Source organism: Anguilla anguilla, chromosome 7, assembly GCF_013347855.1.
Source record: "Anguilla anguilla isolate fAngAng1 chromosome 7, fAngAng1.pri, whole genome shotgun sequence".
In the NCBI taxonomy this organism is placed as follows: domain Eukaryota; kingdom Metazoa; phylum Chordata; class Actinopteri; order Anguilliformes; family Anguillidae; genus Anguilla; species Anguilla anguilla.
The window spans coordinates 10807281-10822536 of NC_049207.1; the positions used below are offsets into that span (position 1 = coordinate 10807281).

General features: G+C 45.4%; 2 protein-coding genes across 2 annotated transcripts; both read left to right on the plus strand.

Annotated features, from left to right (window-relative positions):
- Positions 1-294: 294 nt before the first annotated feature.
- On the plus strand, positions 295-8108 carry LOC118231418 (hyaluronidase-4). The gene is made up of 4 exons (XM_035425196.1): positions 295-379; positions 4100-5091; positions 6676-6765; positions 7011-8108. The coding sequence occupies exons 2-4, from the start codon at positions 4138-4140 to the stop codon at positions 7404-7406; spliced, it is 1440 nt and encodes a 479-aa protein (XP_035281087.1). The 5' UTR covers positions 295-379; positions 4100-4137; the 3' UTR covers positions 7407-8108.
- Positions 8109-11993: 3885 nt separating this feature from the next.
- spam1 (sperm adhesion molecule 1) lies at positions 11994-14989 on the plus strand. The gene is made up of 3 exons (XM_035426625.1): positions 11994-13023; positions 13767-13856; positions 14456-14989. The coding sequence occupies exons 1-3, from the start codon at positions 12082-12084 to the stop codon at positions 14789-14791; spliced, it is 1368 nt and encodes a 455-aa protein (XP_035282516.1). The 5' UTR covers positions 11994-12081; the 3' UTR covers positions 14792-14989.
- The last annotated feature ends 267 nt before the right edge of the window (positions 14990-15256 follow it).

A 15256-nucleotide genomic window follows, 5' to 3' on the forward strand; every position in this document is an offset into this window, starting at 1 on the left:
TCGCTGCGCCGTGGCTCTTGGAAGGAATCTAAGGATGAAGCAGTGACGTGCAGTCGGTGGGATTTGGCCTGGGATCTCCCTCCTCCCCACTTTAATCGTTGTGTTGTGGTGGAAGTCCTCGTGGTGGCTTCTCCTCCCCCTCAGGAAACGTTCCTTCACTCACTCACTCTCTCTCTCTCTCTCTCTCTCTCTCTCTCTCTCTCTCTCTCTCTCCATCTTCTCTCTCTCTCTCTCCCTCCCTCCAGTATAAAAGGGTTTGGGGTGGTTTGAGTTGTGCATACGAGACACCGCGGGACCAAACATGCTGGGGAGCTGACTGAACTCCCTCCGTCCTCAGGAATTTGTCACGAGGATTGGCCAGGCACCGTGGGACCCATGGGTGAGTCCTCCGTACCCCTGGTCGGATGCACCCACAGGACAGGGCACCGAAGCATCAGCAGCAGGATCTTCCAAAAAAATCTGACTGTAAATAAGTCATTATAAAGAAATTACTGAAGCATTGAAAACATGCTATAAAGTATTAGATGGCTGTGTGTCAGGCAGATGGGTATATAATGTAGGTATTTTTAAAACACTGCTTTGCTGGGAGTAATCAGACACTGTGGCTATGTGAAAGTTTTGCAGTCCTGTACTGGAAAGGGGTGTGTCCTGTGCAGGGTTACTGGGCTGGGTTACTCACAAGCTGCTTCTTCTCCTAACTATTACAAAAACAAAAACCGTTATTGTCCTTGCAAACAGTTATTATCGCAGTCGGTTCTTGGAACCACCAAACCAACGGGTCAAGAGGGGGTGAAGTTGACGTCTGGGCTTGTGGCGTGTAATAGACTTATCCAATTAAATCCAAATTCAATGGAAACTTCCAATAAAGTCTCCCTTTTGTTTCAAAAACACTTTAAAGAAAACACATTAAAGAGCTGATGAAAAAAGCACAGAGCTTGCAGACACTCAATCCCTTTAGTGTTAACCTCGGATGGAGACTACAGACAGGCAGACAGAGTCAGATTCCATACCCAAGGGTAATAAAGGTTTGGCTGGAGGTAGCCCCGCCCACACACACAGACACACACAAACACACACATACTGTGTTGTTGACAGACAGTAGGCTTCTGCCAGATGGCTGAAGTTCATCTCAGGGAAAGTCAGGGGTTGTTACTACATTGTGTGTATGTGTTGGGGGGAGGGGGGTGATCTAGATTGAGCATCATCATCGTAAATGACATGCAGATGATGATGATGATAATAATAATAATAATAATAATAATAATAATAATATCCATTCAAAACATCTATTTCTCTACTTTAAGCTTGTGCTTGCTCCAAAATAACATGCTTCAAAATAACATCCAAATCACTCCAAAAATACAGAGCTTTCTTTAGTCAGAAGTGAGGTCCAAATGCTTTCAATCTAACCATCTGAAAAAACGTCTTCATTTTTCATTCTTCTTATTTTCTCACACATTTATTTCAGAGTCTGTAGACTTTGTGATGATGTGCAAGGGTAAGAAGGAGAAATCTCAAAAGTTAGAATTCGAAGCCAAATTCAAAGCACCAAAGTTTACAGACTGAATGCCTCCACTTACAGTCTTGGCATCATCTTGGAGCTAGAGAGTGATTTTAATTGTTAAAATGAGGGGGTAGGGGCAATACTCCTACAAAGGGCTGTAGAATACTCAAATAGTCTAGGAGTAGTACACTGATTTGGCATAAATTGCTGAATTATAAAGAAGTTGGATATGAATTATGTGGGAGATAAAAACAAAATTTCTGCCCACTAGACAGAAATCACAGTTTTGTGTTGTCCTGGGAGTGGGGGAGGGATGTGGGGAGGGGGGTTGCTGGTGCTGGTTACAGTTTCTCATGCACAAAAACCATGGCTCCTCTCATAATTGCCTCTGTGGGGAATTGTGGGTTAGGGAAACCAGATGAACACTGAAAATCAGTCATTGATAGTTCCAAGCTTTACATACTTTCGCAGTGGAGCACATGATACAAAGAAAGTTGCGATCTCTCAAGGGTTTGAAACAGCGACATCTTGTGGCTTCATGAGATAAGCATGCAAACTGAAAGTCTGAGCTTTTCCCACTGTCTTGAATCCTTAGAGCAAAAGAAACATTCAATCAAATTGGTGTAAAACTTTATACTACATTATATTTCATAACAACTTTGTTTGCTTAGGATTTTTAACTTCTAGCTGAAATATAATAAAAACAAAAAAAAATTCATATTTTTGTTATATTTTCTATTTGTTCTTGTTTATTTGTTTGTTTTGCCCCTTTAGTCAAGTATCACAATTTTATTAGACAAAATGAAAAAGGGAAATTACAGCAATTTAATGTAATTTGCCTTCAATTTATATAGGCTTCCCCAGCATTTAAGACCTTTATAATAAACACATTGAATTACATAAACAATATGCCATCTGCTCCCATTCACATAAAAATTTCAACTATTTATTTCCTAACCCCGACTAGATTGCAGTTATCAGACAGGACCTGTTGACTGTGCTTGACAGTGTGAAAATAGACAGGGGCAACAGGACGGTTCACGCCACCCCTTTCTGTTGCCCCTTGTGTAGAAACACACAGCTTTGTGTGGGGAATTATGGTCATATGAGATCTGAGGGGGGAGGGGGCATCCACCCCCCTAGCCACACCTTCGAGGTTTCATGACATGACACAGTATGCAACAGTAGTGCGTCAGTTACACAAGTAGTTGCCCAACTCTGGGCCTTGAGAGATTGATTTGCAGTCAGTGCTGTTTGTGAGCACCGTAGGTGAACTAGAGGCTAATTGCACAGGAAGAGGCTTATTTCTGCTCTTCCTGCCCACACATTAAACCCCAGACTTCTGAAAACACATTTTTTTTCCAGTAAATAATATGAGCTCCATGCAATTGCTTCCTTAATTTGTGGATGGCTGGCATTAATGATTTCTCCATAAATTGTTATTATCGTCACCATAGTTACAATTGATTAGTTCCATTACTGAAGGCGCAGTTCCATGTACATTAAGCCCATGTGTCTGGAAATCATTTCACTCACACCACTCCCCCCCCCCCAAAAAAAAAAAAAAAAAAAAAAAAAAAACATCCAAAGAAACACTGTAACTTGATCCCCTTGGGAAAACGGGGACTGATCCCCCTGAAGTTTCCAAATTTACTCTGGTAAGTTGCTTCACTCCGTGTCTGGCACAGGACCTAGACTTAATGCTCCACCTCGCTTTATTATTATTCTTTTAATAGAGGCAAGGTTTCATGGGAGCAAAATGTTACTTTAACCTGAAGATGAGAACTCAGCTTTTTCGGCCAAGGTTTGAGATATCGCCGCGTGCATGCTGAGCAAATGTCTCTTCCAATTCTCCTGCTTTGGCAAAAAGGCCGTTTTGTTCCCTTGGCTACCGCGGCTATCATTAGGGCTGTGTGGGCAGGGCGCTGGTCTGTGTTTACTGTGATGTGGACAGGATGCAGTTTGTAAGACTGGCCCAAGCTTCAGTCCGGTGTCTGGGTGTGAACGAAGCTCCACATTCTGCCCTCTTACCTCTGCTTCTCCCGAAACAGTCTGGCAGCATATTTATAGACTTCGGCGTGGAAGACTTCACAGGATATTCTTATGCAGCTTAAGTACATGGCGGGAAAGCAATGAAATTCTTACACTACACGCTATAATCCCTAAATTTATTCTGCGGTGCAGACGAATCATTATTCCCAGCCCTTGATAAGCTAAGAGCAGGCCATTTATTTACCCTGTGAATTCCTGTGGTGATTTTCTGTGGTTGTGTTTTATCCTCATTGGCAGTGAACACAAATAAAGCCAAAGGCCATAACAGACTACTCTGCCCATCTTGGTTCATTGTGTGCCCTCTAAAATAATACACATATTATGTATGATCCAAAATAATGAGTTATGGTGTTTCTCATGCCAGGCTTGGTGAAATTCTCCCCCCTCCCCAAATCCCGACCCCCCTCCCCCTTACCCCCCCTCCCCCCAACCCCCCCATCTCAAGCATTAAGACAATCAGTAACAATACTATAAACAACAATAAATGGACATTCATCCTCCACTGACCTCTGTTGTTCCCTGCCCTGGCCCCTCCCCCCACAGGGTGAGTGACAGCGGCCTCCAGTGAGACAAGCAGCAGGATGCCCAGGGCGGCAGTGGGTGCCCGACTCCACCACGCCACACCCGTCGGCTGCGCTCTGACCTGCTCCTGGCTTCTCCTCCTCGTCCATGCCGCGCTGACCCAGAAGCCCGCCAAGCTGCCCCTGATTGGCCGAAAGCCCTTCATCGCCGCCTGGAACGCGCCGCTGGACATGTGCGCCAGCAAGTACAACATCAGCGCCAACCTCAACCTCTTCCACATCAACGGCAGCCCGCGCGCCATGAGGACGGGCCAGAACGTCACCATCTTCTATGCCAACCGGCTGGGCCACTACCCGCACTACACCGACCAGGGCAAGGCCGTCAACGGGGGCCTCCCGCAGAACTGCAGCCTGACCGCCCACCTGCGCAAGGCCCGCCAGGACATCTGCCACTACATCCCCGCCGAGGACTTCCGCGGCCTGGCCGTCATCGACTGGGAGTACTGGCGGCCGCAGTGGGGCCGCAACTGGCACAAGAAGGACATCTACCGGCAGAAGTCGCGCGAGCTCGTCTCGCGGGCCTACGTCAACATCACGGACGAGCAGCTGGAGGAGCTGGCCCGGCGCGGGTTCGAGAGGAGCGCCATGGCCTTCATGCAGAGCACGCTGCAGCTGTGCACCAGCACCCGGCCCCACGGCCTCTGGGGCTTCTACCTCTACCCCGACTGCCACAACTACAACCTGCACCAGCGCAACTACACGGGCTCCTGCCCCCTGCTGGAGAGCCTGCGCAACGACGAGCTGCTCTGGCTGTGGAACAGCAGCACGGCGCTCTTCCCCTCCGTCGCCATCAGGAAGTCCCACGCCAACAGCGTCAGCAACCTGCACTTCTCCCAGTACCGGGTGCTGGAGTCCCTGAGGATCGCCTCGCTCGCCTCCCTGGACCACGACCTGCCCACCTTCGTCTACACGCGCCTGGGCTACCGGGACGAGGCCATGGCCTTCCTCAGCACGGTAACAGCTCCGGTCTCACACCGTGCGATTGCACGGTCATTTCCGTTTGTCTGACCTCATCCAAAAACGCTGGTTCTTCAACTTAGTGTATAGTCTAGTAGGTATGCGTACTGAAAAGCAGGGTGCCAGTTTCACAGGAAAACTTCATTTTCTTTAGCATTTTTGTCCCCAGTCTGACGTGATCATTTCCCATCCCCATGGTCTAATCTGGGGTGTCAAACTCCAATCCTGGAGGGCCGCGGTGGTTTTTGTGTGTTTCAGCACTAGTGACCAATTTAAGTCATCTATTGGCTAAAGAGTCCGCACACCTTGTTCTCAAGGCTATGATTGGCTATTGACGGAAAGGAACCATACATACCTGCAGACACTGTGAGGAAACCTGCACAGTAAAATGTCCAGTGTCAATTCAGTCGTTGAATTAGCATTTTGATGTGTGATAACTCCCTGAAAAAGCCTTTTCTGGTCTCCATTTGGATATGAAGAAAGGTTGTCATAAAATAGTCATGTATGTCTTTTTTATTTTTATTTTTTTTACCGAGGGCAAGTAAAACTCAAAAAAGGAAAAGAAAGCCAACCTTTTGTCTTTAGAAGACTGTTTTTTTTTTTTAAATAGAGTAAGGACACAAACTCTTATAAAGTGCTGGGGTGTGAAACAGAAAACACAAATATAAAGAAAAGGAAAGTGGTGCTAACAGCGATGTGTTTAATCTGTAGACATCCTACGGCTGAGAAGGTATTTGTAACACCCCCGTGCTCTATAACAGTTTGCATACTCTGTTTTGAAAACATAAGGTTGGCTCTCTTTTCCTTTCTTGAGTTTTTCTTGCTGTTTTGAGCCCCATTTTTTACCACTACATGTGATTTATTTTTGCTGAGACCCCACGTCATTCTGTACATTCATAAATCACCATTCAATGGGGAAATAAATCTGTCACTGAAGACAGCAGACAATGTGTAGGTGTCTGACATGTAGCTAAAAACACGCCACAGTAGCATTTACATAAGAAAGATATGTAAACTCAACCCCACCCTGTCCCAGAAGGACGTTTATTATGTCAAAAATGAAGAAATACTTAAACTGTTTCTCCGCTGGATTTCAGGAGGGTATTCTTGGTTTTGCATGAGATGTGCATACCCAGAAGCAAATTCTAAAACTACAAAGAATTTCAAATAAGCTTATTTTCCTCTACAATAAGGTCATGGGAAAAATATGCAGTTTGACATTACTGTGAAATGCTAATTTTCAACCCCTAAATTTTTTCAATTTAAAAATCCCGGACCATACAGTGTAAAACTGAACCTTAAGAGCGCCATCTATTGGTAAAATACAGTAATGCCATATTACACGGCCAAATTTATTTCCTCCAGTTGCAAGGACTGATATTAAAGGATAATATTACACCATTTATAACATTATTTATCAAACTGCGCTGCCAACAGCACAGATGTATTATTCTTAATGGGCTGAGATAATAGCCCAGATTTTTAAATGAATAAATAGCCTTGGTGGTTGTTAATGGAGCTCTTGCTGATGTGGATAGGTACAAGCTCCGTGGAAAACATTGCTGTAACATTATTTTGCAGAAGGATCTGATCCACACTATTGGGGAGAGCGCTGCTTTGGGTGCTGCTGGCTTTGTGATATGGGGGGACCTCAACCTCACATCCTCCAGAGTGAGTCCATACACACACGCACACACACACGCGGACACACACATACACACAAACACAGTCACACACTTGCATACATACAAGCATACACAGAAACACACGCTCACGCACACACACAAATTATATAAAAACGTTTTAATAAAATTATTACTTTTTTTTTTTTTTTTGCTTACTCCCATATATTTTCTGCCATATATTTTCATAACCATAAATAAATCATTCGTTTTTTGTACAACCCTCTTTCACAGCACAACTGCTCCAGGGTAAAGTCGTTTCTGGGGAGCAGACTGGGTCAGTACATCACCAACGTGACGCGCGCCGCCGAGGTGTGCAGCGACTTCCTGTGCCAGAGCAACGGAAGGTGCGTGCGCCAGGATCCGCGCGCACCGCACTACCTGCACCTCAGTGCCAACAGCTACCACATCGAGCCCTCGGGAGACGGCGAGTTCGCCGTCACCGGTTGGCACTCGCAGCGCGAGCTGCAGCTGCTGGCGAACAGATTCCGCTGCCACTGCTACCAAGGCTACGGCGGCGAGCGCTGCGACAGCCTCGAGCCCCCGGAGGAGACAGAGAACGCCGCCCTCAGGACTGCAAACTCTGCGGCATTTGTTGTTATGCTCCTGATCTTGAACTTCATAATATGACGAACTATCTGACTCTGAAGGCACATTATGTTCCGTCGTATTGCTAAAGAACGGTTCCAGCTGCTCCTCGCAATAAGCTTGATGTAGCAATAAGCTTTTGAACATTGAACAGGTTCTTTGGTTTTTGTATTGCAAAGAGTTTATTTTTGTATAGTAGCCTACATTATGAGCCAGCCGTTATGGAATAATGCTGCATATGTATGGTTGTATTACAGGTTACGATACATGTAAACGTTTTGTGTGAAAGACACATGAAATATTAGGGTACGTGAACAGAAATGCCTCTGGGAGTGTGTAGACATAGCATATAATTTCCCTTCCAAATAATAGATGCATTTCAAAGAGAGAAATAGAGTAAGCTTGAGCAGGTGCATTTGGGGTATGATAAGGTGAAATCAATGAAAACTAAAATTTGAAGATTATCTGAAGAAAATGTAAGCAGGGCGGTTAATTAACAGTGAAAGTTTACAGAGGGGTCTAGTGCACTGAAAAGTGCAGAGCTGTGACCGCCTTTTAACCAGTCTTTTAACCACCTTTCAGATGTAGTATCTATGTGTGACTAAGCGCTGTGTGAGGGTAGGGTTTGGAGATTTTATTTGACAGACCTTGTTCTCTTGAACAGGAATGTAATCTGCATACTGTATGATGACACTGTATTGCTTGAATGTAATACCACTAGATAAAGCATCAGTAATCATTCTATTAATCACATTATTATTGTATTATAAACACACAAGCATAATCTGCAGGGTTATTCTTCTGATATTCTTGAATATGCTGTGAATTTGTTGACTGATGGTTCAGATAGAGGTGTATGCAGCTTCACCCGACCATTGCACATAGAATCATGGGAGATTTAGAGATCAGAGCAAGTATATGCTTTCTATATAGGTACTATCCATGTTATTCACTGATAATATATTTTCAATGTCAGTACACAAAACACAGACATGCAGTAATTGTTTGAAAGACTAACCAAATAACAGTAATGAGAAAGGGGTCATTCACAAAAAGAGAGAATATGTTTATCAAAGTCCACATTACAGAATTAAATATGCCAGAATTTTTCTCCTCTTTTTGTATTATGTAACCTTGCTGGAACCAAAACTGGAATAAGGAACTACCATTGAAAAAAATCAGGCAAATTGTGTCTTTGAGATGCCCGTCTATGCTTTGCAAAGCTTAAATTCTTAGAAAAGAGTTTTGAATACAAGGCACAGCTGTGAGAACCATCCCTGTTTTTGTTCCACACTCTCTCTCTGTCACTCACACTCACACACACACACATATGTATGCACACATACACTCACACACACACACACACACACACACACACACACTTATGAAATGATCCAGATCTGACATCATCCACCCCTTAGAAAAGTCAACATTATGAAGGGCTGTTCAATCCTGACATATGTTTAAACAAGATAATACAGTACAAGTGTGACCAAACCTAACTTTTGGAAAATAAAAGTGCACTTAAAGGGATCTAAACCAAATCCTTTGAACTGCTTATAGCAAGCATGGCTACAAATTATTAAACCATATAAATTGTGTGTATTGTCTCTTTGGCCTTTGTTTCTCCCAGTTTGGAATCAATTTTGTGGTTCTACCTGCACTTGATGCACACAGGCTTCACTTCCCTCTTACTTTTGCAACATCATTGTTTTACAACCATCTGGCCATCCTTCTTTGTGCTCTGTTCTTGGCCTCATATGAAAATAATTATTCAGTATTTTATTTATAGAACACGTAACACCTGCAGCTCTCCTTTTGTCTCACCTGTCTCCATGCCTTTCACCGGTTCCTCTAACCTTTGTTCCTGCTTTGTTTGACCCCCGGTAGATTTGGTTGAACTGCAGAGGCATTCCGCTCATGCAAATGACCGCGGTTATCCCTTTGAAAGGCGCCGGGCGAAATTTAAATGAACGCTCCATTCACCTTCCAAACGTGTTCTAAAAACAATGGCGTCCGTGTATGGCTCCTGGCAACACCTGCATTTAGGTAGCAAATTGTTGCTGTTATTAAAACTGGACTGAAAAACTTTAAAAGGCAGCCGCAGTTGAAGCTCAGGTGTTGCTCTGCCACAGCGGTAAGCGATTATGCCCGCGTGGTCGACTCGGCCAAGAAATCCTAGTCTTTAGAAAGTTTACCTTAGAAAGCCCAAAGGCAAATGTCAATGAATCCGTTTACAAATCACTTGTTCAGCAAAAATCCTTATCCAGGACACCTTGAAAATCACTCATTTTTGTACATGGGTATGTGTAGAAACCATTCTGCTATGATATCCAGTAGTCTATACAAAGAAAACAACTGACAAAATGTATAGCAAAATGGTGTCGGACTTTACCCCTGGTTCTGAGAGTAGCACAACTCCGCATCTAACCCAGCAGAGCAGAGCACAGGAGAACAGACAGCAGAGTAGTACCACAGTGACACTCATGGATGTTCAAAAACGTATGGCTCTAAATATTATGGGTGATGTTCACACTCGTGAACCTTTAAAGATTTGTTGTAACAAATGGACGAAGGTACTCTTGCCACTGCATTTATATTGGGGTTTTATGCTTTGCTGTCTAACAGTGGTCTCACTGGTAAGATCTGATATGAAATCTACCATCTTATTGCCATACAACATTTTTAAGAGCTTAACCGGAATTTTAATCCAAACTGACATTTTTTAAAATCTCCTGAATATACTGTAAGTGCTTTACATCTTTTTGGGTCTATATCTTCCCCAATATTTTGTGCTGAGACACAGTTGCCCTGTTTTCAGTAGGTCAAACCTTTAAAAGTGCACAACTGGCTCTCTCACACTGGATTTTCCCAAACACTGTTCTTACTACACAACAAGAGCTTGTTGCACTTTTGTGCAAACTGTGAGTCAGTCTGGGTCAGGGCGTCAGCTCGCTAAAAGGAATAATAGTAATGAGTTGTAAATATTTGTGAACTATCTGTTCGCGAAAAAGAGTCAAAACAAGGACTTTTCTCCAGCTCGCTGAAATATATATTTATTTCAGATTTTATTTTTTGTTACTTTTTTTGGGGTAGTGTGATGTATGGCACACTTATAACAATTGTGGATGACATACCACTGCGTGCCCACAACTAATGCCCCTCCAATGGCCTGCCCTAAAGCTGCCCTAAGGATCGCCCCATTTGCTGAGGTTAATCCAGTACACATGCTCCACCACATAGCACCAAGGTGTGCACTCCTGCCCTCGTCCAAGACAAACTTGGCCCGTCTCGCTTATAAAAAGACAGAGAGACGAATACAGTGCACCTCCGGGGGGTGAGAGTCTTGTGCACAAGCCTTTCCAGTGCCCTGCCGTGGGAGGGAAACGCAGGCTTGTTTTCGCGGGATTCCTCCTCCAGCCTCCTGCCAGAGCTGAGAGCTTCCCTCAGACCGCACTCCACTCGCATCCAGAGAGACCTTCACCTCAGCGCAACTCCCGCCGGGCGCTGACCTCACGCTGCCGACGCGAAGGGATGCTCAGGTACGGTACCCGTTTTTTTCTTTTTTCATTGCGAATGTGAGCTTCAGCGTGAGCTTCAGCTTCAGATCAGCTTTGGTAGCCCTGAAGGAGAGGGGAGGCTAAGGGGAACCTCCGTGGTGACACTTCCCAAACTGACCCCCTGAACTATGACAAGGGGGCATCAGCTGGGGCTTGCGCTGGTGCTTGGAGGGGACTGAGACTCATCATTGTGCTCATAATGCCAGCTTAATGGAGATTTATTCTAGAATTATTGCATCCTGTATAGATGAACGATACAGTAATTCATCACTAATTGTACAACAGCAGACAGCATGAGTAATATTCTAACATTCTAATACTGCTTTAGAGACATGGCTTTGGTATAAAAGAACGCTTGAAGTCAGTGATTAGAAATTCTTCCATTTAAGGTTAGTCATTGTGTATTAATTTACAGTAGAAAGGCTATCAACCAATGACTATTTTTAGTGCTGCTAAAATCATTTTAGTTCAAGCACTGACTTTCACTTAACTTCTCACCTTTCAAAGTCTGGTTCCTTGACTGTGTTTAATAAATGATGAATGAATGTCTTTTTCACCTGGACAGGTGTGTGCGTGGCCACACGTGACATTGTGCTGTGTAGGTCTGCAGTGGGTTTCAATCCACAGACCTCACCAGCTACTTCACACAAGAGGTACGATTAGCCCACCGAGCTGAAGACAACAATGCATGGTACTGGGGAACTAATCACACTATTGTTTCTTTAGGGGTGCCTTCACATTCTGTGGTGGGTTTTCACCTGCCAACTAATGTCACTGCTGCTGCATTCTCCCCCCTCTGAACTCTCACAGTAATCACAGCCAGGTGATAGGCATCGTTCATATTAGCCCCAAATTGGGGGCTGCTATAACAAGGGTAAGTCTGCCACAGGTTTAAAATCATGGCGCCTCACCACTGCTCTGCAGTGGGCCAATGTCTTAGTCCAATTTTATTAATGTTACATCTTAATCTTATTGCTTGTCCAGTGGACCTTAACATTACGTGTGTGTGTGTGTGTGTGTGCAGTGAGGTGTGTGACATGTAAATGGTAAGTGTGTGGCACAGCGTTGTGTGTGTGACGTGTCGTGTGAGTCTGCTCGTATGTACGTACGTACACGCAAGTGTGTGAAACTGATAATTCTCACTCACAGGCATAACGATGGACCAGGTCATCCAGACGAGGAGAGGCAGTGCTCTGCTGTCGTCCGCCCTCACCTTCTACCTGCTGGGGGCCCTAAGCCACGCCCTGCCCCACCCTCCGACCGCTCCCCCTCTTTACGAAGGCCTGCCCTTCATCGTGGTGTGGAACATACCCACGATCGCTTGCCGAAAGCACGCCGTTCCCCTGGACACCTCCCCGTTCCGGGCGGTGACCACGCCTGCCAAGGTGCCCGGGCAGCCCCTCATGCTGTTCTACTCGAACCGGCTGGGGCTGTACCCGCACGTGAACGCGGCCACCAAGCAGAAGCTCTACGGGGGCATCCCGCAGAGAGGCAACCTGACGGCCAGCCTGGCCAAGGCCCAGACCGACATCGCCCATTACATCACCTCCGAGTCCGACCCCGGGATGGCCGTCATCGACTGGGAGGACTGGCGCCCCCTGTGGGAGAGGAACTGGGGTTCCAAGAGGATCTACCGCATCTTGTCCATCATCCACGCCCGTCAGAAACACCCCTTCATGTCCTCTAGTCAAACCATTGCCGCGGCGAAGAGTCAGTTCCAGGACGCCGCTCGGAACTACATGGCAGCGACCCTGGGGCTGGGGGTGAGGCAGAGGCCCCGGTACCTGTGGGGCTTCTACCTGTTCCCCAATTGCTACAACTACGGGTGGGCGGAGCCCGGCTACACCGGGAGGTGCCCCGCGGAGGCGCAGAGCCAAAATGATGAGCTGCTGTGGCTGTGGGAGTCGAGCACTGCCCTCTACCCGTCCGTCTACCTGCTGTCCTCCCTGGGAGGGAGCGGCAGCGCTGCCCTGTACGTCCGTAACCGCGTCCAGGAGGCCATGAGAGTGGCCGTGTTACCCAAGAGGCCCTTCACCGCCCCTGTCTACGTCTACACCCGTCCGGTCTTCCCTGACCAGAACAAGAGCTTCCTCAGCACGGTGAGTGCAGGATCCTCACCTCCTTAAAATCACTATAAATGGAAGCACTAATGACCAGAAGCTGAGTACAGTCACAAACTTGTAATGTGAATAAATTGTGAGTAAAACATATGTGGCAAGCGTGTTAACTTCATTTTACAAGCTTTTGAAATTCTGGAAAAAACAAAAATATTACATGGGACCATAGACGAGCATTGACATGCATTCTCACATCTATAAGTTCTGTATGAACATGTCTAGTGCCATAAAATTCAAATGTGGTGTAATCAGGGGTCTCCAGACTGACACGTCCTGTTGGGAAACTCAGGTCAAATATGCATAGTGGTTTAAAGTGAACTGGATGCCGGTTGTATCTTTAAAAATAAATCAAGATTTGAAAAGATTTCACAATGTTTTTCAAAAGTGGTAGAAAAATACAATAAATCAGAATAGTAATGCTTGTACTTAACAGATGGTATTCAATCATTTTGTCTGACAGGTTTAGCAACAGGCTCTATGCCGAGCCGGAGAATAAAGGTTTTTTTCTTTTTCTTAACAAAAGACTTTGTTCAAATGAAAGGACAATGGGCAATGGAGCATTTGAATGCTTGGCCAGAAGGGCGACTAGGTGGTATCTTTCGAGATCTGAAATTACAGTGCCATTGTGTGGGACGAGTAAGCCACTGCGGATGGTGTCCGGTTTCTGTACGCAAAGCTGCACTGTAGTTTTTCCTTACATTCGCTCCGCGCTCTGCTGTTTCCAGGGGGACCTGGTCAGCACCATCGGGGAGTCGGCGGCAGTGGGGGCCTCCGGCTCAGTGCTGTGGGGGGCCAGCGCAGACTACAACGACAAGGTAAAGAAGGCTCACACGCAACGTGAGCTGAAACTCAATAGCACGGTGCACGCCCCTCTGCCCCTGTGGCACACACCCTCCCGTCCTCTGCCAGCGTCTGCTACCTTACCAACAAATTCCTACTCCATAAAATCTCCCAAAAGGGTACAACGCCCTTCGGGTTAGCCAAAGTACTTCTGCACCATTGTGTCAACCTGATGGTACATCATGTTACTGAATGCAATGTAACAGGAAATTACAGAAAATTGGCAAAGTGGCGCAACTTCTGGTTTAGAAAATTGACTGATACAAAGAGATGTTGCAGAATTTAGATACATTTATTGAAAATAAAATCTTCCAAGCAAGAAAAATCACTTGCTGCTATTCTTTAAAGAAAGTAGGCCTATGGGACCCATCAGTATTGAGATGTGGACAGGGTTGAATTGTTGAATGCAAGAAACACAGACACTGTAATACAGATATGTCTGCATACCTATTTCATTTTAAGGAACAACACCAAGTAGGTATATAGGCATGTCTGTATCATGGTCTTGGGTTCCTACCTTCGTTGTGATATCATGGTGAGCTCTCTCTCTCTCTCTTTCTATCTCTTTCTCTAGACTTCATGTGAAGCCCTGTCCAATTACCTAACATCCACCCTCAACCCATACATTGCCAACGTGACGGCGGCGGCCAAGCTGTGCAGCCGCTCGCTCTGCCAGGGCAACGGCCGCTGCGTGCGGAAGAACTACGACTCCAGTGACTACCTGCACCTGAACCCTCGAACCTTCACCATCATCAGGTACAAGATGAGTTATGTGGCCATCGGCAGGCTCACCGTCTCTGACCTGAGCGTCTTCGGCAAAAAGTTCACCTGTCAGTGCTACGCTGGTCGGGACTGCTCCCCCAAACTATCCACCCTGCTTTCCAGGACCCCGCTAGTCATTCACTTGTAGCATGGCATAGCTTTTAATACATGACAAAATGTATTTAATTTATGAGTGGGCACACTCAAATCTCAGGCAAGTTGTCAAATGTTAAAAATCAGCACAGGACTGGTTGTTTCATTTCACCGAACTGCAAATCAGTCAACGCTTTTGTGTTGTAAGCTTTTAATATATTTGCTTTGTATAACCATTTCTTCATCCATGTGCATATTCTGTGTCTGGATAAATGTAAATAAAAAATGTAGTTCGGAGCTATGAATGTAGTTGTGGAAAGCCTCATAAATCAATCATGTGAATGAATTAATAAAATAATAAAATATGATTGTGGGTAACTGTGTACAGTGATTCAACATCCTCGTCATTTTCTAAAGACCGTAAAATACCTGTGGGGCCTGGAGTTTGCCCTATAGTCAGTGTAAGCCCATGGACAGGGTATTACAGCACTCTTATATCTAGCGGATGTTAGCAATGTAG